The 23,946-nt window shown below is 43.8% G+C and overlaps 1 protein-coding gene across 2 annotated transcripts in view; it reads left to right on the top strand.

Annotated features, from left to right (window-relative positions):
* Positions 1–23,946, top strand: part of CEP55 (centrosomal protein 55) — a 291,020-nt gene that overhangs the window by 158,716 nt on the left and 108,358 nt on the right. For both annotated transcript variants that reach the window (XM_078643397.1, XM_078643398.1), the window contains exon 5: positions 1,766–1,916. In XM_078643397.1, coding sequence (XP_078499523.1) covers positions 1,766–1,916 — 151 coding nt within the window. The remainder of the gene's footprint in view (positions 1–1,765; positions 1,917–23,946) is intronic.

Genomic DNA, 23,946 nt, shown 5'->3' with positions numbered 1-23,946 from the left:
TTTTGTCAAGCAGGAATTCCTGGTCCGAGCCATCCCACAGGCCCACCACCTGGGGAGGTACAGGTATCTATTCTAAAGGTGAAGAATCTGACGTTTGAAGTATCCATCAGGAGTTACTTACCTTCTGTAACTCTCTTTTTGGTAGATACTCTCACCACAGGTTTCTTGCCAACCTCCCCATAAATGCTCGAAGTAGGGGTGCTGCAGCACACCCTAGTAATAATCATGCCAGGGTTCAGTAGGTGAATGTGCAATAAAGATGCCTTTATATTTTGTGTTTATCTAGTCATATTTTCTGCGTGTTCGAAGACGAAGATCAAATGTCAGGCTATGTATTCTGACAAATACTTGCTTATTATGAAAACTGGAGTGTACTTTTATTTCTCGGACTGCAAAGTGAGAGAAGTTTGTAAAAATCCTGCTGGGGTACAGGAAACGAATGGAAAGACTGTAGGATGCCAGCTTTTTTCTAATATACCTTTAAATATCAGGAAATAAACTATACACATGTCAAATTATATCAGCAATTGGGAAAACACAAATGAGGCACTTTTTTGTAGTTCTGAAGTAAGATGGAAACAGATTTTAGTAGGATCAAAACAAATCAAGACACTTTACTTGGTGACACACAAATGATAAATATTCACTGAACCTCTATTTCCACACGTTATCATATTTGTGCAATGTAGATTTCACAGTAAAGCTGTAGGTCTATGCAATTTTAGTGTCCATTTCAAAGGGAAATGTACTGCCTAGTGCACTATCTCACCAGTGCTCCAAAAGGCACCACCAGCTAACTAACACATCCTTGCCACTCTCCTGCTAAATGGAAATGACGCATTTGCTACTCTTGTTTTGTTTTTTTGTTTTTTGGTACGACTTGGATTTTTCACAATCCCTGTGACTTTAGTGATGTAACATTGTTAGCAGCACCCCCACTCTGAAAATTGTTTCAGCACCACTGCACCTCCCTGTTCTGTGGAATGATATATTTTACATCTAAAGAGGTCCCAAATTAGAGATCTGCACACTGGTACAGTTGATTGATTTTTGGTCTCCGCATCAAAGGGGTGGACAGTGTCAAGAAAGAACTGCTTTTAGCGCGCCTGTGTGTAGCTTCTACGCGACTTCAGCCGTTAATTATGTGACAGAACGGAGATGATGCAGAATCGCACAACACCACTTACCAGCAACGCTGGGGCTGTGCTGAAAAATCTTAAGGATATAGTCTACCGCCTTGGGATCTTTTCAAGGGGAGGAATTTGCAGTTTGGGTATCCACCAGAAAAAGCATTACCAGAAGTAAGTAACATTTTTATCAGGGTGCAAAGGGGGGGGGTAGTAAGGCTGTTCTCTTGCCACATTTATTTTTCATGTAACTAAACAGTTTGTTAATGCACGTAAGGTGGACCAGTTACATGATTGCAAATTTGGGTGGGTAAGGGGCACAAATTATATTAAAAGCAGACAAAGCAATTCTTATTTCCTAGACACCTATAGTACTCCAAAGACTCCTTGAATATTCTTTGATCAAAAAAGAAAGTAGTTCTTAATGGTTCCAAATGATAAATTGCTACTTGTTGGAGAAGCCTATTGTAGTTGCTGAACTAAAAAACGAATAAGTAACATGTTGAATACAAATGTTTTTGAGGAAAAATTATTTTAAAAGTATCACCAATGCGCCTGGATCTTTGGAGGCCTTGCATGCTAGAGCATTCTGTGGCTAATTAGGACTCTAATACTATAAGTGTATTCTTTATTTTAAGGCCTTGGAAAAAAACCAACAGTGGCTTGTATATGACCAACAGCGTGAGGCTTACGTTAAGGGATTGGTGTCCAGAATATATGACTTGGAGCAGCAAGTTGAGACGGCGAACCTAACACTCCAACATAAATCCAAAGAAAACAGTTCAGAAGGTAGTAATATTTAAATATTTTCTATGCAATGCATTTCTCTCTGCAACTTTCTTTTTATAGACCACTGAATCAGTAAAACGTGGACGCTATTTAGGGGTTACGTAGCCAATCCCATTGAATTACCCCGGACACTTATTTGCAAGTACTGACTTAGAGGTTGCAGGGGACAAAGGGTGCGAGGGTTCGGAGAGCCATGTTTACCTTTTGTAGTTCTCATTGCTTGGTCCCCCCCCCCCCCACCACCTCTACAACCAATAGAAGACAGTTGATGCTGATAGGGCCAAGAGTCAGATTTTCCTATCTTTGACACAGGGAGCCATCCAGTTGGGTGTAGTCGCCCAATAATGCTGCTACAGCGTCATGTACTACTACAGATGTGCCTCCACCCAGGGCAGCGATGGATGTGTATTATTTGAATCAAACTGTAGGGAAGAGTACCTCTCCTAATATGAGACACGCATGATGTGACCAGAAGAGTCGGTGCCACAGCAGCCGCTGAAGCTGGCCGAACCATCACAATTAAGAAACCCAACAGTCAATGTTGAACTTGACAGATTAACGTGTAGTTCTGCTGTGGTTTGTAGAATTCGGTTTGTTAGTCTAAAGCCGGCTATGTTGTTGTTCAATAAATTGGCAGCGAGAATACTAGAAAAACGTATTGTAAAGAGGAGTTCATCTTTATCATATATAGGTGAGCTTCACTTATTTATTGCTTAGTAGAGTACCCCAGCACCCTTGGCATTTTCGATCTAATACGTTATGTTTACATAGGAAGGAGTCAATTGCTGACCAATTAAATAAGCATTTGGCAAAGCCAATAGATCTGGCCTTGGCAAGCCAGTGATTTCGATTTTGTTTTTGCAAACATATGCACTAGGAGTTGTGCAATGCTTGCAACAAAAAACATTTCGCAAAAATAAATGAAAACGAGATTTGAAGGCTGAAATGGGCTCAACAGCCTTGCAGTGAAATAGACTGCCGTTTTAGTCCGATCTGCAGAACCAGAGTGCCATAACATACAGAAAAGAGAGCTTGTGGCTGATGTTGGCTGACCCACTCCACCATACTGTGGTGGGAGGAAGTCAAATAGGGCGTTGAATAGATCAATGGATGAAGAGAGCGGACCTAAAGCTCACAGGAACTTGAAGGTTAAAGAACATTTATAGGTAGTATGTGGCGGGCTGTGCCTTCTTGATTGGTGTTTTGTAGGAGGAATAATTTTCCAAAGTTCATTGGTAGGTTTCAAACACAATGTCTTTATTCATATATTCATGCATAGAACAAAAGACAGCTGACGTATGTTTGGCCCATCGACAGAGGGCTTTTTCAAGGCGGATTAGGTGCAGAGGAAAGCTAGAATCATAGGTTAGGAACAGACTCAGGTGAGGGGACAATGAGAATGTGAAGGAACAAGTAAAATGAGGGGGAACAGTGAGGATATGTCGTTGTAAGGTGGTAATAAGGAGAGGGAAGACAGGGGAAAGGGAAAGAGAAAAAAAGAAACGAAAAGTGAAGGGTAGGAAATGGTGCAAAAGAGAGGGGAAAAAAATACAACAGGAAATTATTCATGTTTCATAATTCCACATTTCTACCGTAATCACGACACCCAATAAATTAGACAAATTCAGCATCCTCATCATGATCAATTCATGTCCAAAATTTACAAATAGGCATGTGTATAGGCTGGGGAAACTTGTCATAATCCAAAGCTATAAAACACATTGAAATAGGTACCGGCCGTACAGGGATAAGGGCACATTGTAACATACTAATACTGTAATCTCTCGCTATAGTCACAAGTGTTAATTAGCAGGGAGAGCACTGCGCAAATAGAACAAATACTGGAGCTGAAAAGTAAAGATCCTAGTGTAGCATAACATCACTGCAATTCAGGGCGATAATTGTGAGTGTTACATGAAAGAGAACATGGGCAAGGAAAAATATACATGTGTTAAAGTACACGAATAATGGGTTCAATAACTGAAATGCATAGAGTTATATCGCCATCTTATATGGTGTAGCGCTTACCAGAAAGTCGTGACTGGTAATCGTGTTCTTAGAGCAAAGAGACATATTGTTGTGTGAGAAACGATATTTGCATAGAAGAATCAAAGGTACATGCTGCACGTCAACATAAACAATATACATCATAATTTGCCCATGCAATAAAATCTACATAAGCAGTACAATCAGGGCACTCAAAACAAGAATTCTGGAACACTATCGCAACATCAACAAGGAATATGTGGGACCCCCACTAATCGAACACTATCAGGAATTCCATCCCCATAAAAAGACCTTCAAATTCTTTGGTCTGGAAGTTGTTAAACCCTCTTCCCGAGGCGGCAACCGAGAACTCACCATGAGCCGGAAATACAGCGAATATATAATGCACTTGAACACCATGACACAAGGACTTAACAAAGATGCAGAAGTGCATTATAGGCTTTATTAATTAGCCAAAACTGTATCTTTTATGCTCTCTCAACCATCACTCAAGTATGGCATTGGGAACCAGTATACCCGCACCCATGCATTAGGTACCACTCATGGGTACGCATGCGCTCTTTCTTTTTCTTATGTTATGACCCTTATCTCACACATTGCACTATAACGTGGGAATATTTCCCCTCCAACATTTTCGGTGGATGTGGCTTCGCCTTTCCTTTATTCCTTATGCACCAATCTAGGCTCAAATGAACAATATGACTCATGTAATGAACCTTGCGACAATACATACCAGATGGGTATGACCTGACTTTCTCAATATCAGATGAAAGTCCGATTACTAACCTTATCAACTCTCTGTAGAAAGGACTCAAGTGATTTCATGCATTACACCCTTGACTCCCGCGTTCCTCTATTAGTAACTCTTCCATTGCCACTCCTCCCTATCTTATTAATTTAGCTATTTACTCCGGCCTCGTTTTTCTTCACAAAACTAGTCCGATTACAGTGTTTTTCGTATTTTATAAAGACATGTTTCTGTAAGTACATACAACCTTAGGTTAAGTAACTCTTCCTCTGCCCCCGGGCATTAGCAGTTTGCCATGACAGATACAGACTCTGACGTCAGACCATCAGTCATTATATTTGACCACGGCCTGTCCCGAAACTCTTCTTGTCCCTGACACCGCAGAGACCGCTTCACTTCACTAATAAGGTAATACTACTGAACTTCTGTCTGCTTCGGAATGCCAGCTAAACACTACCTCATATTTGGTTTGCCTTAAACTGTAACACAGCATCTATCTATGATTTAATGCACAGTGTCCCGCGACACCTTGTGCTCTTCCTGATACCCTTTGAATTATCGGATGCTTTACTTTAGTGATTTTTCACGCTACCTCATATTTGGTTTGGCAGTCCTTCTCCTTAAATGGTAACACAGTGTCTAGCTGCGATTTAACGCGCAGCATCCCGCAACTCCTTTGTGTACTGCCTGATACCCTTTATACTATCGGACGCATTCCTTTAGTGATTATTCCCCACCTCCGTTTAAAGTAGTTCTTGGGCACCTTATTAGCTCTTCAGCACATTTTGCAGCCTAAGACAGATACGATCCCTCTTATCCGCAACAAATTAGACGCCCCGTTTTTACCTGAGTTTTTATGTCTTCCTCTAACACCTGAGACATTATGTGGCTCCCCACCCCTTCTTCTCCCCCCCCCCCCCTCCCCCCCGTGCTCCCATCACTAATACGCAAATAATTTTCCGCTGGCTGCAGCATGTTACTTTGGTTCTTCTATGCAAATATCGTTTCTCACACAACAATATGCCTCTTTGCTCTAGGAACACGATTACCAGTCACGACTTTCTGGTAAGCGCTATACCATATAAGATGGCGATATAACTCTATGCATTTCCGTTATTGAACCCATTATTTGTGTACTTTAATGCATTTATATTTTTCCTTGCCCATGTTCTCTTTCATGTAACACTCACAATTATGGTCCCGAATTGCAGTGATGTTATGCTACACTATGATCTTTACTTTTCAGATCCAGTATTTGTTCTATTTGCGCAGTGTTCTCCCTGCTAATTAACACTTGTGACTAGAGCGAGAGATTACAGTATTAGTATGTTACAATGTGCCCTTATCCCTGTACGGCCGGTACCCATTTGAATGTGTTTTATAGCTTTGGATTATGACAAGTTTCCTCAGCCTATACACATGCCTATTTCCTACCCTTCACTTTTCCTTTCTTTTTTTCTCTTTCCCTTTCCCCTGTCTCACTCTCCTTATTACCATCTTACTATGACATATCGTCATTGTTCCCCCTTACTTTACTTGTCCCTTCCCATTCTCATTGTCCCCTCACCTGATTCTGTTCCTAACCTGTGATTCGATATTACCTCTGCACCTAATCAGCCTTTAAAAAGCCCTTATGGGACTGTCCGTTGCTGGATCCCTACTGGAAAGAGGTCTTAGATGAAGTTGACCAATGTTTTGACATTGAACTGCCTCGCTTCCCAGCCTATATCCTATTAGGGTTACCCAACGGGTTGATGTATCCTCTGAGGTCCAGGAAGGGTAGGCAGATAGCAATTGCATTAGGCTCAGCGATACAGAACATACTCATATATTGGCGCACCACCACCATTCCCAACACTACCGGCTGGCTACACAGGTTATGGCACGTTCTAGGTATGGAGAAACTATCCCTCACAGTGGCGGGAGAGGTGGATAAGTTTGAAGAATTGTGGCACCCCTTTCTCACCTTCTTGCAGTCGGAATTCAAGGAAATTACCTGTCCCCGGTACCTCAGGCTCATGCGATTGACATCCCTAACCACTCCGCAGGCTTAGTCGCCCTGGATGATATCTGTGAAGAAAGGAGGCGGTTTCACTGAAATGTTGACAAGGGCACATGACATTAGCTCGGCGCAACCCCGAGGGGGGGGGGGGGGGGGAGAGGAAGGAGTAAGGGGGGTTCGGGGGGAGGGCAGGGAGGGGCAGTTACGTTGGGGGGGGTTGGTTTTGGGGTCAGTCGTCATTGCTCCTACGCCTAGCATGTGGCTCCACAACATGTTCTGAGTGTAATGTCTGCAATTCTGATGGCGCTCATGATGTGGAGACTCTGAATAGCATCTTTTTGACGACGAGTTTATGTTGTATGTATTGTTCTCCTCCTATATAACTCTGCAATAAAATGCTTTAAACCTAAAAAGCCCTCGGCCGAAGGGCCAAACGGAAAAACACATGTCGGCTGTCTTTTGTTCTATGCAGGAATATATGAATAAACACATCGTGTTTGAAACCTACCAATGAACATTAGAAATGATTCTTCCTACAAAACCCAAATCAAGAAGGCACAGCCCTCCGCCCACTACCTAAACTTGTACCCTGCAGTTGCCCTTGGGTGTAGCCATTTGTGAGGCACGTGCCAGCGCTAAGATTGGGCCCTGACAACTGTAAGCATAAAAGCCCAGTTTCCTCCGCCCATCCCAGTAACCTGCAATAAAGTACATTTATGTTTATATTTGCTTATAAGAACTTAACTTGTTGAAAATACCTCTCTGAAAATCACTGAAAAATAACCCAAGTGCAGTTACGGTGTAAACCAAAATCTAAAAAACACTTAAACATCACTCATGCCATGTTAAATAATATCTCTGATATTACTGATGTCATCAATTATGCAATTTAACATGTCATGAGTGAAGTCACATGACATCATATGCAGTGTAGGACATCCGTGATAGCATCTGGCTAACTTCTGTTTTTTCAGTGAATTTCTGATGTGTTTTTTTTTAAATCCTATTAAAGATACTGTAATTAAGGTCTGACCTGCAACAAGTGTCTTGTGCTCAACCCACCAGGTGTGGCCCACCCACCAGCATACAATCTTCAGCCCCGTGCATCAGGCTCAGGGCCTGGTAACCAACAAACTGTCCAACGTTGGCCAATCTCTGGTGCACATGGCCTACCATGCACAATTGTGGTTAGCCATAGGGCCTTGCACCCACCCACCGCTGGCAGCCAGCATTGGCTGTGCACAGCTGTCAGCTGCATGCATCTGGGGTTCCCATCACCTAATCTGCCGCAGATGGCTAACACACACGCTGCACAAACCTTCAGCCATGCGCATAGGGGTTGGCTGCAGGTTCTGTGCCCCACCTACCACAGTCTGCCAACATCTGTTGTTCAAGGCATTCTAACTTGCAAAGCGGGTTGGCCTCCAGCGAGGCCCAGCACCTTGCTGGCAGCCAACCCAAGCTGCACAAGATCACCCTTCACACCAGGCAGACCCTGCATCCAACCCCGACTGAGCTTGGCCTTTGGCCAGATGCAGCTTGGCTGCAGGACATGGCTTTTAGCTAACCATGTGCCCAACCTGCCACTGGCAGCCATCTCCTTCTGCACACTGCTTTTGCAGGAAACCGAGATTTCATGCAGGAACTAGCTAGCCCCTCCACCCAACCCATAGCAGGTTGACCAACCTCTGTTTATAGCATTCTACCATCTGCAGTGTGGGTTTCCTACAGAGCTTAGCCTCTGGCCAAACCTTCCACTACAGCCAACTCCTACTATGCACGTGTGGTCAGACCCTGAGCTAAACCCTTCATGGGCAACCAATCCCTGCAGCACACTACCTTTTGCTGTGTGGGAAGGGGTGGCTTCCGGGGGGGGGGGGGGGGGGGCTGGGTCCCACAGGGCCTAGCCTATAGCCAGGCCACTGCCTATGGCCTTTCCCATCCCACAGTGGGTCATCGGTGTGCCATAGGGGTTGGCCCAATGGCCTGGCTTCTGGCCAAGCTCTGCACCTACTCCCTGTTGCGCAGTACCTTCTGCTGTGCACAGTGGGTCTTCCCGCAGGACCTACCCTGGGGCCAGGCCCTTAACTTAATCTGCCACGGGGGGGGCAGCCCCAACAGTGCAAAGCTTTCCGCCTCACGCAGTTAGGTATGACCTTGGGGCCTGCCTCCAGCCAAGCTCTGTGCCCAGCCGTCCACAGGCAGCAAACCCCCTCTTTGTTTGACCTTTTGCAGGATTCGTAGGTCATCGGACCAGTGCTGGGCCTCTTGTTGGATCTGCGGCTCGGTATTCAGGTTCATGGTTCCTGCCAGTAAGCCAGAATGAGCCTGAAAGCTTTCCTTGGGTTCTCAGTCCCATGCCTGTGAAACTTGCACCCAGTACAGTCTCCACCCATGATCCGTGGAATTGGGAGACTGTAAATCTAGCTTCTTGCAAAATCTGTATTTTTTAAAATACTGTAATCATTGGGGGATATGCCTTCATAGCCCTCGGTGTCCGGGTGTGCCCACTCTGCCCCCCATATATGACTTTTACTTTTATTTTTCATGACGTACAAACTGAACCCCATTAGCGGCCGCTCGATTCCCACACACGGGGAATCTTGCAGTAATGCAGCATGTTGCGTGTGCGTGTCTGTGCCTGCTCATGTGCGTGCTTGTGTGTCTGTGCCCATTGAAGTGTAATAACTAGGGGTGGGCGGAATTTGCGTAATCACGTTACACAAATCTCCGCGAAACGGTAAAAAATCTCCCCGAACACACATAAATTACGCAAACACGCGGAATTGCTTGTTCACGATGCTTTTTTCCTGTTCGCAATTGCGGTTTGCGTGCTCGGTGGAAATATCTCGCGAACACGCATTTTGAGATCGCGAACAAGCAAAAAAAATTGCAATGTTGCAGAACGCAGAATTTTGGGCAATTTCGCATTCTCCGCGGAACGCGAAATCACCTAAATTCCGCGAGCGAGCGGAATGGAATTGGACGCCCAGGCCTAGTAATAACTTCTTATGCCATGTATTTAGACCTGCTGGTCTTCGGCATGCGATTCCTTTGCCACAAACGTGAGCCACTGAAATGCGTGCTTCTGTTGGCAAATGTGTCTAATTCTGCTCTGCTGCCACCCGCCCAGTAACCATTTGTTGTGATGGGGAATTTGCATTTCTCCAGTCCACGCTGCTCACCCCCCCCCCCCCTCCCCCCCCCCACGCCCTGCAGTGTTCAAGTAACCCTCTCCCTGCCAGCCGCACAGCCCAAATTGAAAGGCCATGCGGTGCACCTTTCGGCACAGGACGACGCAGGCTTGTATATTTCTGCTGTGGGCATTCTCTTTTGTGCTGCAGCTCCTGCCTTCAGGTTGCATATACAAATATTACCCCTCACAAATACCTGTTTCTGCACGAACAGTGTGCGTGGCTCGATGAGACAAACATTTATTATTTTTTTAGTTTGGCATACCTCTGACATTTTTCCGTTTTGAAAGCGCCTCTGCGTGACATTTAGGGTGCCACTTTAGTGCAAGCTGTAGAAAGTTGAAAAAGAAAATGGGTGTACTGAAGAGATCTGCTGTCTCGAATTTGGGGTACCTTAAGTTCTGTGTTTATATTGTGAACAGTAGTAAAAACTAAAAGTACCAGAATTTACATCACAGGGATTTAAACCCATGATATTCCAGCAAGTGTCTTTAGTTTAAAGCTGTATAATTAGTATATTAACACTAATATTTCACTTAAACACCCATTATCAAAATGATACTAAATGAATAAGTGTCCACATTAAGGGCCATATGTATGAAAGGATTTAGCATTTCTTAACGGACCTAATTGCAATTTCGGTCCACCCAAAATGCATTTTTTTAAGTGCCACGTAGCGCGCTCATGCCCTTAGGGCATTTGTGCGCCTTACATGTGCACCAGTTCTTTTTGGGCTGCATCAAGGGGCGAGTGGCCTCAGGCCCATAGACACCCTTGGTTTTGCATTTCCTAATTTGCGATTTCGCAAATTTGGAAATGCAAACCATACGTACCTACATAGGAAGGAGCGGTTTGACATTTCCTAAATAGCAATTTCCTAATGGTGGTTCTTACTCGGTAGGAATCGCGATTAGGAAATCTCTATTTTTGTACATTCCATTTTGCAATTCTTAAATAGTGATTTCCTGGGATTCACAAATAAAAGATGCAAAATGGAAATTTCATAAATATGGCCCTTATTGTGCAAAATATGAGCCACCACAACCGATTCTTCAAGAATATTTGCATTTAATAGTATATGAATTAACCCCTTGAATGCTCAAGACGGCCACCGGTGTATGCGTTACTGGCCACAGACGTCATATGCATCAATGGCTTCCAGTAAGCACAGCAATTCATGACAAAGTTTTCAATTTACCTTTTAAGGACCATGTCAGGAAATGTTTGAAAAGCCTCAGTCTCAACTCCTCAGTCAGAACTGTGCATTAGGGCTTATGATGGCAAAGTTCATCAGTGGCACCTTAAATTATATTTCTGATGGATACTTCTAATCGCAGATTTCTTATGAAACCCCCCGGTTGCCAGATCTGGAGATTTTTCACAGTATTGCTCACTTGTGCCATCAGATGGTATCATGCGACTGCATCTGCTTCGTCCCACCCCAGAAGTAACATCAGAGTTGCAGATAAGTGCCAGCCCTGCACACTGACGTCTGTTCCTTTTTTTCTGCTTCTTCACATGCAGCCTCGGAGCTCTCTCTCAAACTCTTTCCTCATCCATGATGAGCTTTTTTGCTTCAAATTATTTCACACTGTGTAAAGGAACTTCTCGCTACCTAAATCCATATGGCTAAAGCCTTGCAGGACCTGTCGCAAATGGATGTCAGTGAAAGATCCCCACGAGGTATGCCTTTGGGGTTGAGGGTCATCGCATGAGTCTTATGAGTACTGCTCCCAGATAAACTCCAAGCTGATCCAAGACCGAAAAGCCAAACTCCACATACACGTGACGAGCTTAAGTCTTGGTCGATGTTGAGGGTGCAGAACTGCTCCTACTCCCTAGCTGTTCCTGCAAAAGAAATTTCTCGCTCTTTAAATCCTCAGGTAAGTCGAAGAAAAGGAAAAGCAAGAAAACTAACAAGATTCCTCCTCATCGTGCCACTCTCGACCAAATAAGTCGTACTGCATCAAGATGCTTTTTTTTCTCCTACTGAGGGACCAATTCCATTTATATAGATGCACACTGAATTCCCAGGTTCATCTGCTACGTTGTAGCAGGTAGAGGCTTTTAAAGAAGCCATGTTGTGAATATTCTGCACCCTTCTGGCTCCCAGTGGAATACCTTTGAACTCCATAGGTCCAAGGAGGCCTCCAGTCAGATTAGTGTTCGCGGATCGCTTCTTAAGGCATTTTGTGCCTCTTGACCCCCTGGGAGGTCTACCTCAACTCTGGGACTGACACAAATCCAGACTTTGTTTCATGCTTCGCTATCCATGTCCGTTCCTGCCATGTCAACACTGGTCAACTCAAGAGGAAGACCCGATAGTTTTGGATTTGGTTCGGAGTCAGACAAAACAATCTCCTAACTGAATTCTTGCTCTGCGCAAGTCCTTACTAAACCTCATTCAGACTCAAACTGGACCTTGCCATTACCTAGGGGTTTCCACAAGCACTTCACATCCTTTTTTAATTGAATTCTGAGCATAGCCACCATGTCCTGGACAATGACAATGGAGAGGAGTATGAGAATGCATCTCACTACTATGATGATGACAACCTCCTCAGTATTTGCAAGAAGCCAGTCATTTGAACACTTTCCCTAACTGTTGTGTTCCAACCGCACAGTGTTCCCCTGCATAAGAATTAGTATAACTTGCTGTAGTGATCACATGTGTGGCCAAAGTTTTTAGGCTTGCAGCTGTCATCTATTGAAGTCAAAACAAATGCGTTAATAGAGGTTCTACAGCCTGACCGGGCTTCAACTGCCACATTTTCTTTATAGAGGCCATCGCAGACACGTTAACGGACAAGTCTGCCAAGTCTTGCTCTTGTCCGCTGGTAAATAGGCAAGTGCCTTGATGCCACTGTCCTGCCCCAGATGACCCTGCCTGTAATCTGAACTTGATTCCTGTAACTCCTCCTGATATATAATCGAAACGCATGGAGTCATTTGGGGGAAAAGGAATTTTTCCTCAGCCAGGCTTAGCTATTCACTCTGTCAGTGCTAGCTGTCTCCTTGGATGATACTCTCGTGCATTGTGGGTTATGGTCAATAAAATCTTGTGGGCAGTCCTCCAATTCTGCTCAACCTTTCACAAAGCATTCAAGGTAGCCACGATGTGGCAAAGTATATCATATCCTACAGACTGGACAGGGTGGTTGGTACCAGTGTGGTGTTTCGGCTCGATGCATGAATGAGATCCACAGGTTTTTCGGGTGACGTCGAGGCATCATTAATGGATATGCCATTTGATGGTATCTGTCTTTGGAGACAAAGCTGACTCAGCAGTGGAGCTCTTTAAAGAAAGAAGGGCTACAGTCCACTCCTTTGCCTTTATGTGCCCCTGCAGCATTATCCCAAACAATTCTGTCCCTTTCAAGGCTTCTGAAGGGGTATGGCTCACAGACCACTCCAATGGCTACCACCACACAGCAGGACCCCAGTCCTAAGTCGAGGACCGGGCTTCCAGCCGAAAACATCCTGATCAGCAGATACAACGTACTACACCGTTCCCCCACCCGTTTCAACTTACAAGCCACTTTAGTTTGCCCTTGTTGGCACCAGACGACCCTGTAGGAGGCAGGATAAGTTATTACCTCCATAGGTGGCACAGCATTACATCAGATACGTGTGTCCTCTTGCTGTTTAGAGGCTGAGAAATCTGCGCTTAATACAGTAAATACCAGCACAGCAGAAAAGGCCCTAATTCTGCTTCAATGGCGTCATTATGAAAGGAGGTAAGGTGAGTCATATGTTGACATAACTTCATTAAAAAAAGAGAAGCCCAGGTTGTTATACTGGCAATTTGACCTGGTGGGGGTCAGATACTAGCACACCCTAATTATATATCGGAGACTTTTGCAATATATTACTTTGTTCCTCAAGTGAAATAATTAATTTTCTGTGATAACAGTAGAGTGCCCAAATTAGTTGCTATAGTACACCTGCAGAGTACAGGCTGGTCGAGTATATGTTTGTTGAATATGGCCGTGGGAAACACTACCAAATCTATCTGCTGTTCGAGGGTGCTGAAAGACCCTTTTCTTCATTTTACAACTTGCAGGACCAGCTTCGCGGGTCCCGCTGCGCACCTTCATCGCCTGGGAAGCCTGGACACTGCACCCCCGCAAAGCGTGTGTTGGGCAGGGCTGCGAGCGAGTGGGGCCGGACTTCAAGGTCCAGAAGCCTCGGCAACCCGCGCTGCTAGAGATCGCGGGTCACCCAACCAATAATTTCGCCACTTCTGGCTTCGGGCCCATATACTTTACTTTATCATATACATTGATCAGATGACCACACAATCTACTACCAATAATTGTGAGTTCCCTTTTTGATTATTTTCCAGTGTACCCAACTTACCATCCACTGTTATGGGTACCTATGACCACGATGGGTCAGGGAGCTAGCTGTAAAAGGAAAGGCAGCAAGATACAAAACCCAACTTTTTGTACTTTATTTCATGAAATGACCACGGACAACTGAGAAGTTTTAAAGGTTTATCTTAGATTTCAGATTCTGCAATCATACAGTTTATAGTAATGAGGCAATCTATAATCAGAATAACTAAGAGTACATAACCATATAGGAAGAGTATACAGGTAACCATCTAACCCTATAATGAGGGAATTCAGAAATACCGGAAATGAAATTCGAGAGAGGGTACTAAATGCTAGGAATTTTATGCACGTTTTAGGATTTTATCATTAGGTCATATTTCGAGGAAAAAGACACTAGGAAAATCTATACACCTATGGAAGGGTAGAACAAATGCAATCGCTATATTTCTAACATATTACTTCAATTCAGTATTTAAGAGAAAATTGTAAACATATTTAATGCATAAACAGTATGAAAAGATTTATACTAGAAAGGCTGGGGAACATAGGAACATGCTATGAAATGCAAACTGTAAATGACTTTAATGAGATGCAATGATTTGCAGAGAAAAGCATGGAAAATTAACATATGCAAAGGGTATGTCTTTATTGAAGCATAGACAGAAAAATAGGAAGGTGCAGTTTTAAGAACTTCAGAGCAATATTTACCTAGACTGGTGTGAAAACCAACCCTGGCCACGGGTCAGTTAAGGACAGGAAATACCCCAAGGAATAGCAGTCATCAATGGGACAGCAGGTGCAGAATGGACACCCCAGGACAGGACAGGAAACCCAGATTAGGATCAGGACAGGACCACCAGGATACGACCAGCACCCGCAGTTCGGAAGCAACGCCTGCGCTCCACCCTCTCTGCAGCTATCAGTCAGGACCCCGATTGGGTCAGCGAACTCCCAGCAAAAGTGCTCCGCCAGCACTTAAGGTTTAGTAAAACCTTCAGAGTCTATGGTCAAATTTCGGACAGAGAGCTCCGCAGCACCTCTGTATCAAGTCGCCTATTGAGTGCGTTGGGTCAGTGACAGGTCAGCTATTCAGACAAGTCGGACAATTTCTCTAGCTAAACCTAGGCTAGATATACTGTTTTGGGACAGGGTACCACCCCCCAAATGTTGCAAAGTGTCAGAATCCCCAATTTGGATTGGTCCTAAGGTAGGATTTGGTTAACACACCAATCAGAACAGACTATTCTAAGGCCTACTTTGCATCCTAAGGTGCCACCTAGCAAGATTTTGGGTTCCCACGAGAAGTCGCAGGGAATACAGTGGAAAGAAATACAATGTATTCAAATAGGGTACAAGTTAGGCTTTCTCGCTGGGTGAAGGTGCATCTTCCCATGCATGCTCTGGCATCAACCTTCTTTGGCTTGGTTTCAATGCCACCGCACCATCGACTGATTCGGCGCAGTAGTGCCCTCCAAGATGGACTCCCCATCACCCATCAGTGCCGCGGATACATGAAAAGTAAGCGAAAACAAATTAGCACATGGAAATAAATGAAGGCATTATATGTCATAATTTCGTACTTCACGTTTATCATCATAAAAATATACTATGCAATTTAGATATTAGTGCAATATATAACGACACGAGAGCAACAGCACAAGCTTCAACACGTTAATACAGGGAAATGCCATCTTGTGGCTATTACGCATGCGCACTCTTTCCCTCCAAAACTATCTCTACGTGTAGTCACGTGAGTGTGACTGACGCATGCGCAGAAAAGGAAAGTCAAGCAGCAGCCATTTTTAGGAACAAGGATTAATCGTATTAGTAAAACACATAAGCAAGCATCTCTATGATACCCACGCACATTCAAAATACATAAAATTAGTAAAACGAACAATTTAAGTTACGAGATTATAATAGATTTTTCGAGGTTCTTGACTCGAGCAAGTCGCGATGCGAAATCTTGCTCTATCAATCCCCTCTTTGATGATATTTACTATCATCACAAAAAATGGAACCAGATGCCAACTTTCTTTCACACCTTGTACATTTCTATCTCTTCCAACAGGCGATTCAGTTTCTCTTTCTCATTTTTGGTAGGGTGAGAATTTTTCACCATTTTATAAATCTTATTATTCATTTCTTCCAATTCAAGCTCATCCGCACTCCGTTTCACTCCTCTCGCATTCACTTGGTATTTCTTTGTGTGTTTGCGACATTTGCAACAGATGAATATGAGAAATAGGATAAGACCTATCACTCCAATTGGCATCAGTACCTTTAACAATAAGCTTTTACCTAAACTAGCAAACCAATGACCTACATTGGAGAGACCATCAACCAGTCTCTTCCAGGCACTGTCAACCTCGAGTGGTTTGAGTTCCTTTTCCAAATTAGTAATGTTTTTCACATATCTTTTGAGCTGTACGCTTTTGTCCGGAATGTAAGTGCAACAATGTTGCGCCTTCAACATCCGGCAGACTCCGCCCTCTTTTGCTAATAAGGTGTCAAGAGCAAGTCTGTTCTGCAAAACCATTGATCTGATCGCAACCATTTCAGTATTGACCAGCAGAAATCCATGAGCTGTGTCAGTAGACAACACATCCACTATTGTGGACAATTTGCAAATTCTGTGAGTGTTCAGAACCACTCACACTCCAGGTATCAGTGCACTAAAAATACTACCCATTATTTCACCTACGCTTTCTCTTTTGCTACGCACTAAGCCATTAGTGTTTTCACTGCTTCCAGCAATTTCATTCACATGGTATATTCTCGGGAAAACAATGCCAAAGTAGCAGCTTCCATACCAGTGATCCGGCAATTTGAAATAAGCCTTGTCTCCACATATATAATAAATTCCAGGAAACACAGGCTCTGACACATTTTTTAAACCCCAACCTCCAATTACTTTGTAATTGTGTTCACATTGACTGGAACCAATGAAAATATTATTATAATAACTAGTCTTCTCGCGATGAAGACAGAGTTCCCCTTTCTTCTCGAAATCCAGCAACAAAGCAGGCCCTGCCCCGCCATTTGAGGTGCTTTCCATGTTCTCAGCCCATTTAGGTGTTTTCTGCCTTTTGTCATTTGCCTTTCTTTGGAAACTTTCCCTTCTCTTCTCTGCCATATTTAAAAACACTTTTTCTTGTTCCTGTAAGGAACAGGTCAAGTTATCTCTGTGGGCTTCATTTAAGTCTATAGTACCTATAGTCAGGAAATACTCTCCCATATAACGTGTAACGTCACTTTTGGTATGTACAGGATTCAGATTTCCACGTATAGGAAGTTCAGAAAAGATCACGTCATTGTTAGAGTAATAGTACTGTAACGGTCCTCTTTTGTAAAATAAGCTTGCTAAAATACTACATGAAATTCCATAGGTCAGAGGTAGGTGATGATATGTCACGCCTTCAGCCACAGAAGTAGGTAGCTTCATGCAGACATAGCAATCTTCTATCTCCATAGTTTCTACGTAATGCACTAATAAGTTTGCAAAAACATTTAAGTGTGTCTTGTTTCTAACTCCGTGGTAACGTAGTCCTTCGTCATCTGATGCTTCTAAGTCTCGTTTTGTCTGTCTGAGTGCTTTTTCACGTCTTTCTACACTTCGTGTTGTCAGTTCTTCAGTGTCGGTAATCTGAGTAGGGTCAATAGTAGTATTTTTGCTTACCATAAAAGGAATGAAAACTGTTAATCCTATCCAAATTAATATTACTATAACTATACTACATATACACACCTTGCAGCATGTTTTGCAACAACTGCGGCTAGGTCTACCACTCACGTTTGAATCAGACATTTTGGCTCAGAAGGAAATTTCAACCCCTCCTTGTAGCTTTTCCCAGGTATTTTTATTGCTGAGCAATTTCACGGCGGTTCTTCCTCTTCCCCTGCAGAGTAATCAGTAATCTGTTCTCCGTCGCTTTCGTCAGTAATATCAAGATCCTCAAAGTTTTCCAAGATTAAGTAGGTCCACTCCGGATCCTTGTATTTTTCGTTTTGTCTTTTTATTCTTTCACTCCTTCTCTTGGAGCTATCTTCAGGTATTTCTGCAATTCGGGGACTTCTTCTTATGTCTGCAAATTTCTCTTGGACTGTTTTTATTCTTAATTTTAGTCTCTTAATATACCTTGGCTCAATGTGCTTCTTTTTCTTGAGTCTTTTAGCTGGCACTGTTATTTGGCTTTCTTCTAATGTCCTTTTATTTTCACTTGTTTGGGGCACTTCAATTTCTGCCTTCTCCCTTTCTGTCTGACTAGTCCCAGGTCTTGTATCTATTTCTTCTGCCTGGTTACTAAGCTGGCCTGGTTCAGGTATGATTTGCGTTTCGCTTTCAAATGTCTCTGTTTCTATGTCCTGAACATGTTCTTCTAGTTCTGTCTGATCCTGCTCGAGCACTTCGATCCCTTGATTTTCTTCTGCTCGAACTATTACACTATGTCTAGTCTGTCCCTTTTCGATATCAGGAGTCAGTGGAGGAGTATTGATCACTTGTTCTGTCCCTGTCTGACCTTCTTCTTCGTCCTCAGATTTGATGTGAATCTCAATGATCTGAGGGTCTTCGCCTGTGCCTTGCTCGACCTCTCTATTCCACTCTCCGTCTTCTCTTATTCGCTCTCTTGTTCTGAGTGGATCTCCAGTAAGATCGATTATGGGTATCCAATCCTCTGGCCAAATCCTCTGCAGCTCGTCATCAGCTACTTTCGGACCAACGTCTGTGGGATCCTCGGCAGTACTGGTGCTTGGCCATACGTCATCAGCTACTTCTGGACCAACGCCTAAAGGACCCTCAACGGGACTGGTGCTCGGCCGTCTGATATCAGCTACTTCAGGACCAACGTCTGTAGACCCCTCAGCTGGACAACCTTCAGCTCCAGGCTCCTCGTCTGGTATCACCTTCTGGGTATGGCTGGCATGGATCCACTTGGGAACACCCGCACACTTCACTGCTGTCGTTGTTACCAGGATTACTTGGCGCTTTTTCCCCACCTTGGCTCAAGGCAACTTGAACGAGTATGCTTTCATATCTTAACCAAGTCACCAGGAACCAATTTGTGAACTGGTGTTGTCGGGTTGGCGACGGCGTCTGCCCCAATCTGGCGAGAGATAGAACGCACTTGGTCACCCAGTTGCTTGCAGTATTCAAGTACCAAATCATCAGAAATGCTTAACAGTTTGTATCCTGGTACCCACGCTTGTCTCATCGCTCTTCCCATCAATATCTCATGGGGGCTCAGGCCTGTTCTTCGATCTGGAATGCTTCTGAGTCCCATCAGAACAAGAGGCAAGGCATTTATCCAGTTCAAACCAGTTGAATCACACATTTTTGCCAATCTATTTTTTATAGTGCCGTTTATTTGTTCTACCACTCCAGAAGCCTCTGGATGATATGCACAGTGCAGCTTTTGTGTGATCCCAAATGCTTTACAAAGCTGGGCCAAAATTTCATTCTGAAAATGTCCGCCTCTATCTGAGTCAATAAAGACTGGAACCCCGAATCTAGGTATCAATTCTTTTAGTAGGAGCTTAGCTACTGTTATGGCGTCATTCTGTGGGGCAGGGTAAGCTTCCACCCACTTTGAAAATTGGCAGACAATGACAAGGACATACCTTTTTCCCTCACAACGAGGCATGGTAATGAAATCAATTTGTATTCTCACAAAGGGACCCCCTGATCTCCCAATTTTCATCAGTTCAACTACTGTTCTTTTGCCAGCATTGAACTGCTGACAGGTCAAGCACCTCTGGCAGAGAGATTCTGCTACCTTCCTGAATTTCTTGTTGTACCAAGTCTGTTGAAATACCAGAACCATGGCGTCCCTCCCAATGTGTGATCCCTCATGTATCAATCGAGCCATTGGGGCAAGCAGGTGTCTTGGTAACACAGGCATACCATTTGGGCCCACAATGACCCCATCCTCACGTCTCGGTTTACAACCTTGTTCTTTCCATTTCTCTTTCTCTTCCCAGGGCGTCACATGCTGCCATTCTCTCACTTCATCCCATGTAGGCACTTCTTCAAACATTCTAAGTTGGCAGCTGTTTCCAACCCCACCCCGTTTGGGATTTATTCTCATTTGTTCCATAGCACATTGTTTTGCCACCCGATCAGCGAAATCATTTCCCAAAGATACAGGGTCAAGGCCCTTCTTATGAGCAACACATTTGACCACTGCCAATTCTTTTGGTAATTGGATTGCCTCTAAAAGGTCTTGGACAACTTTTCCATTCCGAATGGGGGTACCTGAAGATGTCAGGAATTCTCTTTGTAGCCATAATTGGCCAAAGTCATGCACAACCCCGTAACAGTACTGACTATCAGTATACACTGTTACATTTTTGTCTTTTCCCAATTTGCAAGCTCTTATCAGGGCGATCAATTCGGCTACTTGTGCAGACTTTATTCCAAATAGATAAGATGCTTCTTCAATTTTGTTTAACGTGACCACAGCATAGGCAGCACTTAGGCCTCCTAGTTCATGTCTTAGGCATGAACCATCCACGAACCATTCCTCATCATGTACAGGCAAAGGAGTTTCTTTAATGTCTGGGCGAGGTTTGGTACTGAACTCTGTCAGGTCAATGCAGTCATGCTCATTATCTCCCTTATCTTCCATTACCATTGAGTCAGGGAGTAGAGTGGCAGGGTTTAAAATGTTACATCGGGTAATGACTATATTTGCAGCACCCATGAGAATCCTCTCATATTTAGTCAGCCGACTAGGGGTGAGATACTGAGTTTTTGTACGAGTCAATAGTATCACAACTGCATGTGGAACATATACAGTTACAGGATGTCCCATAATGATAGACTCACTTTGTTCTAAACTGGTGCAAGTTGCAGCTACTGCTTTTAGACATCCAGGTAGTCCAGCAGCCACTGGATCCAAAGTGGCAGAAAAATATGCCACAGGCCTTCTGGTCAACCCATGCTCCTGAGTCAGGACTGACAATGCACAATTGTCACGAGTGTCACAGAATAAGCCAAACTCCTTGGAGTAGTCAGGCATTCCCAGAGCAGGGGCTGTACACAGGCAATTTCGCAACTGTGTGAAAGCTGTTAAGCTCTCGTCATTCCATTCAACTGGGTCCTTTGCTCCTTTCTTTGTCATTTGTATCAAAGGCTTTGCAAGGACTGCGAATCCCACAATCCATTGCCTTCAGTAACCTACAACTCCTAGGAACATTCTGATTTCTTTCTGAGTACGGGGTAACTGCATATTTTGAATTATTCTGACTCTCTCTGATGTGACTTTTCTGATACCTTTTTCTATCTGGTGTCCCAGATATTTCACTGATTTTGAACAGAACTGTAATTTCTCAGGGGCCACTTTATGTCCCTTTTCACTCAGGTGATTCAGTAGGGCAATGGTGTCAACCACGCAATCCTTATGGCTTTTAGACGCCACCAATAGGTCGTCAATGTACTGTACCAAAACAGATTTTCCAGGTAAGACTAAAGTTTCAAGGCATTTTTTCAAGATCTGATTAAAGATAGAGGGGCTTTCTGTGTACCCCTGGGGGACCCTGTTCCAGACATACACGTTACTGTTGAAAGCAAATGAGAAAAGAAATTTGCTGTCTGGATGCAAGGGAATCGAAAAGAAAGCATGACATAGGTCTATCACAGTGAACCATTCAGCATCCCAGGGGATCTGATACAGAATCACTGCTGGGTTCGGGACAATAGGGCAGCAAGGGACCACTATCTTGTTTACCTTTCTCAGGTCCTGCACTACTCTGTACTTGCCATTAGGCTTTTTGATGCCCATAATGGGTGAGTTGCACGGGCTACTCATTACTTCCTGTATGATGTTTGCTTCTAGCAATTTCTGTATTTCAATGGCAACACCTGCTCTCACTTCTGCACTCATTCTGTAAGGCTTGGTATTGGGGTATACTGCATTTTCCCTCATAGCTATTTGTATGGGTCTATGTTTTTCATTAATCCCACATCTTTTCCTGTAAAGTCCCACACTTCTTGTTTCACTGTCTGCTGGAGTTCTTCAGGTAAGTCCTGTATAGTCATTCGTTTTATTTCTGAGTCAGGTCTAATTAACATTAGCTTGTAGATACTGTCTTCATCTGGGGTTTGAATTTCGACACCCTTTGGTGTGCAAAAGATGGTACAATTCATTTTGCACAGCAAATCACGTCCCAGTAAATTTACCGGACTGGTATCGCAGACAACAAATCTGTGCATTTGTTTAAAGTTTCCAATTGAGATCTCCATGGGCTCGGTAACAGGTGTACTAATTAATTGATTAGATACTCCTACTACTTGGATTGCTTCTCCCGAGAGGGGTAGGTTTGGAACGTCCACTTTTCTCACAGTAGAACGGGTAGCACCAGTGTCCAATAGAAAGGTGACATCATTTCCATCAACCTTTCCTTCAATGTATGGCCCTGACTGGTCTACCGGCAAAGAGGCGCCAAGTACGCACTCCTCGTCCTCCCCTCTCAGGCCCCGTCAGTATTGGTCATCACAGAAAAAGGTGTCGTTCAACAAATACTGCGAAGTTGCTGTATTTCTATCCTCATTGCCTCCCCAGATTTCTACATCATCACCCTGTGGTGACTTCCCTTTAAAAATAGGTTTTGGCGCTCGGGCACTTGAATCGTTTTTACCTGCTGCTGGGTCTTTCTTTGTTTTTCATTCTGCGTCTGTGGAATTAAATCAGGTGTTTGGGCATTATCAGACTGTAAATAGGGACACTCGTCTCTCCAATGTCCAATTTCTCCGCACTGGTGGCAGGGAAATTTCTTTTTCGCTTCCTCTCTACTCATTTTAGCTCTAGGTTTTCCTCCACCCCCACCCCTGGGGCCTTGGTTCTGAGTAGTTTTGTTTAACTTATTCAATTGCTTTTCCTGCTGTTCTGCCAGCTTTACTTGAGCCCACATCACCTTCTCCTTCAGGGCCTTTTTCTTTTCTGCCATTTCGTCCTCACAGTACTTTGCGTACCGTAGGACCTCATCCATCTTTTTGGTATGCCAACAGATTTTATTATCCTTTATCCACTGACAAATTTCGGGTCTTAAACCGTTTACAAACCTGTAAATGAAGTGGGTCATGTCCTTCATCTCGATGTTATCTATACCACTGTATGTTTTAAATACCTGCAACAGCCTTTCATAAAAGGAGTGCACTGTCTCGTCCCTTTCTTGCGTGGTTCTATCTATTTTGGTCCAATCAGTTTCCTTTGCAGGCACTTTTAATTTCAAATGAATTACTTGTTCATACTTCCTCATCACTTCCTTCGATGGCTCCCCTGTTTTGTCATCTCTCGGGTATTCCTCACTAGGCCAGGCGATGGCTATCTTACACTCAGTCCACAGATCCACAGGGACCACTATGTCAAAGAACCCATCCAGGTCTTTCCATAGGCATTTCTGCACTTTTACAAATCTTTCTACCTGCCGGTACCAATCGACTGGCTTTTCTCGTAATTTTGGGAAGTCATTGGTAAAGGACACAATATCCTGTCGGGACCATGGGAAGTGTACATATTTTCCCCCTGGCACTTCGCGCATAGGGCATAACTGTTCTGGTTTGTCTGCTTCCTTTAGGACAAATTCGGGAGTTACTTGCTTAGACCTGGCCTCATCTTTCTTTCGGGCCCATCTGGCTTTCCATCTTTCTACATCTCCCCATTTCTGCAACACTGTCAATAGTTCCTTGACCTGCGCCTTTTTCCCTGACACATTCAGGTTTTCCAAATCTGTCTGAAAATTC

This window comes from Lissotriton helveticus, chromosome 5_1 (genome assembly GCF_964261635.1).
Source record: "Lissotriton helveticus chromosome 5_1, aLisHel1.1, whole genome shotgun sequence".
NCBI lineage: Eukaryota > Metazoa > Chordata > Amphibia > Caudata > Salamandridae > Lissotriton > Lissotriton helveticus.
The sequence above is the reverse complement of the archived record's forward strand: the minus strand, read 5'-3'. Positions and strand labels throughout refer to the sequence as shown.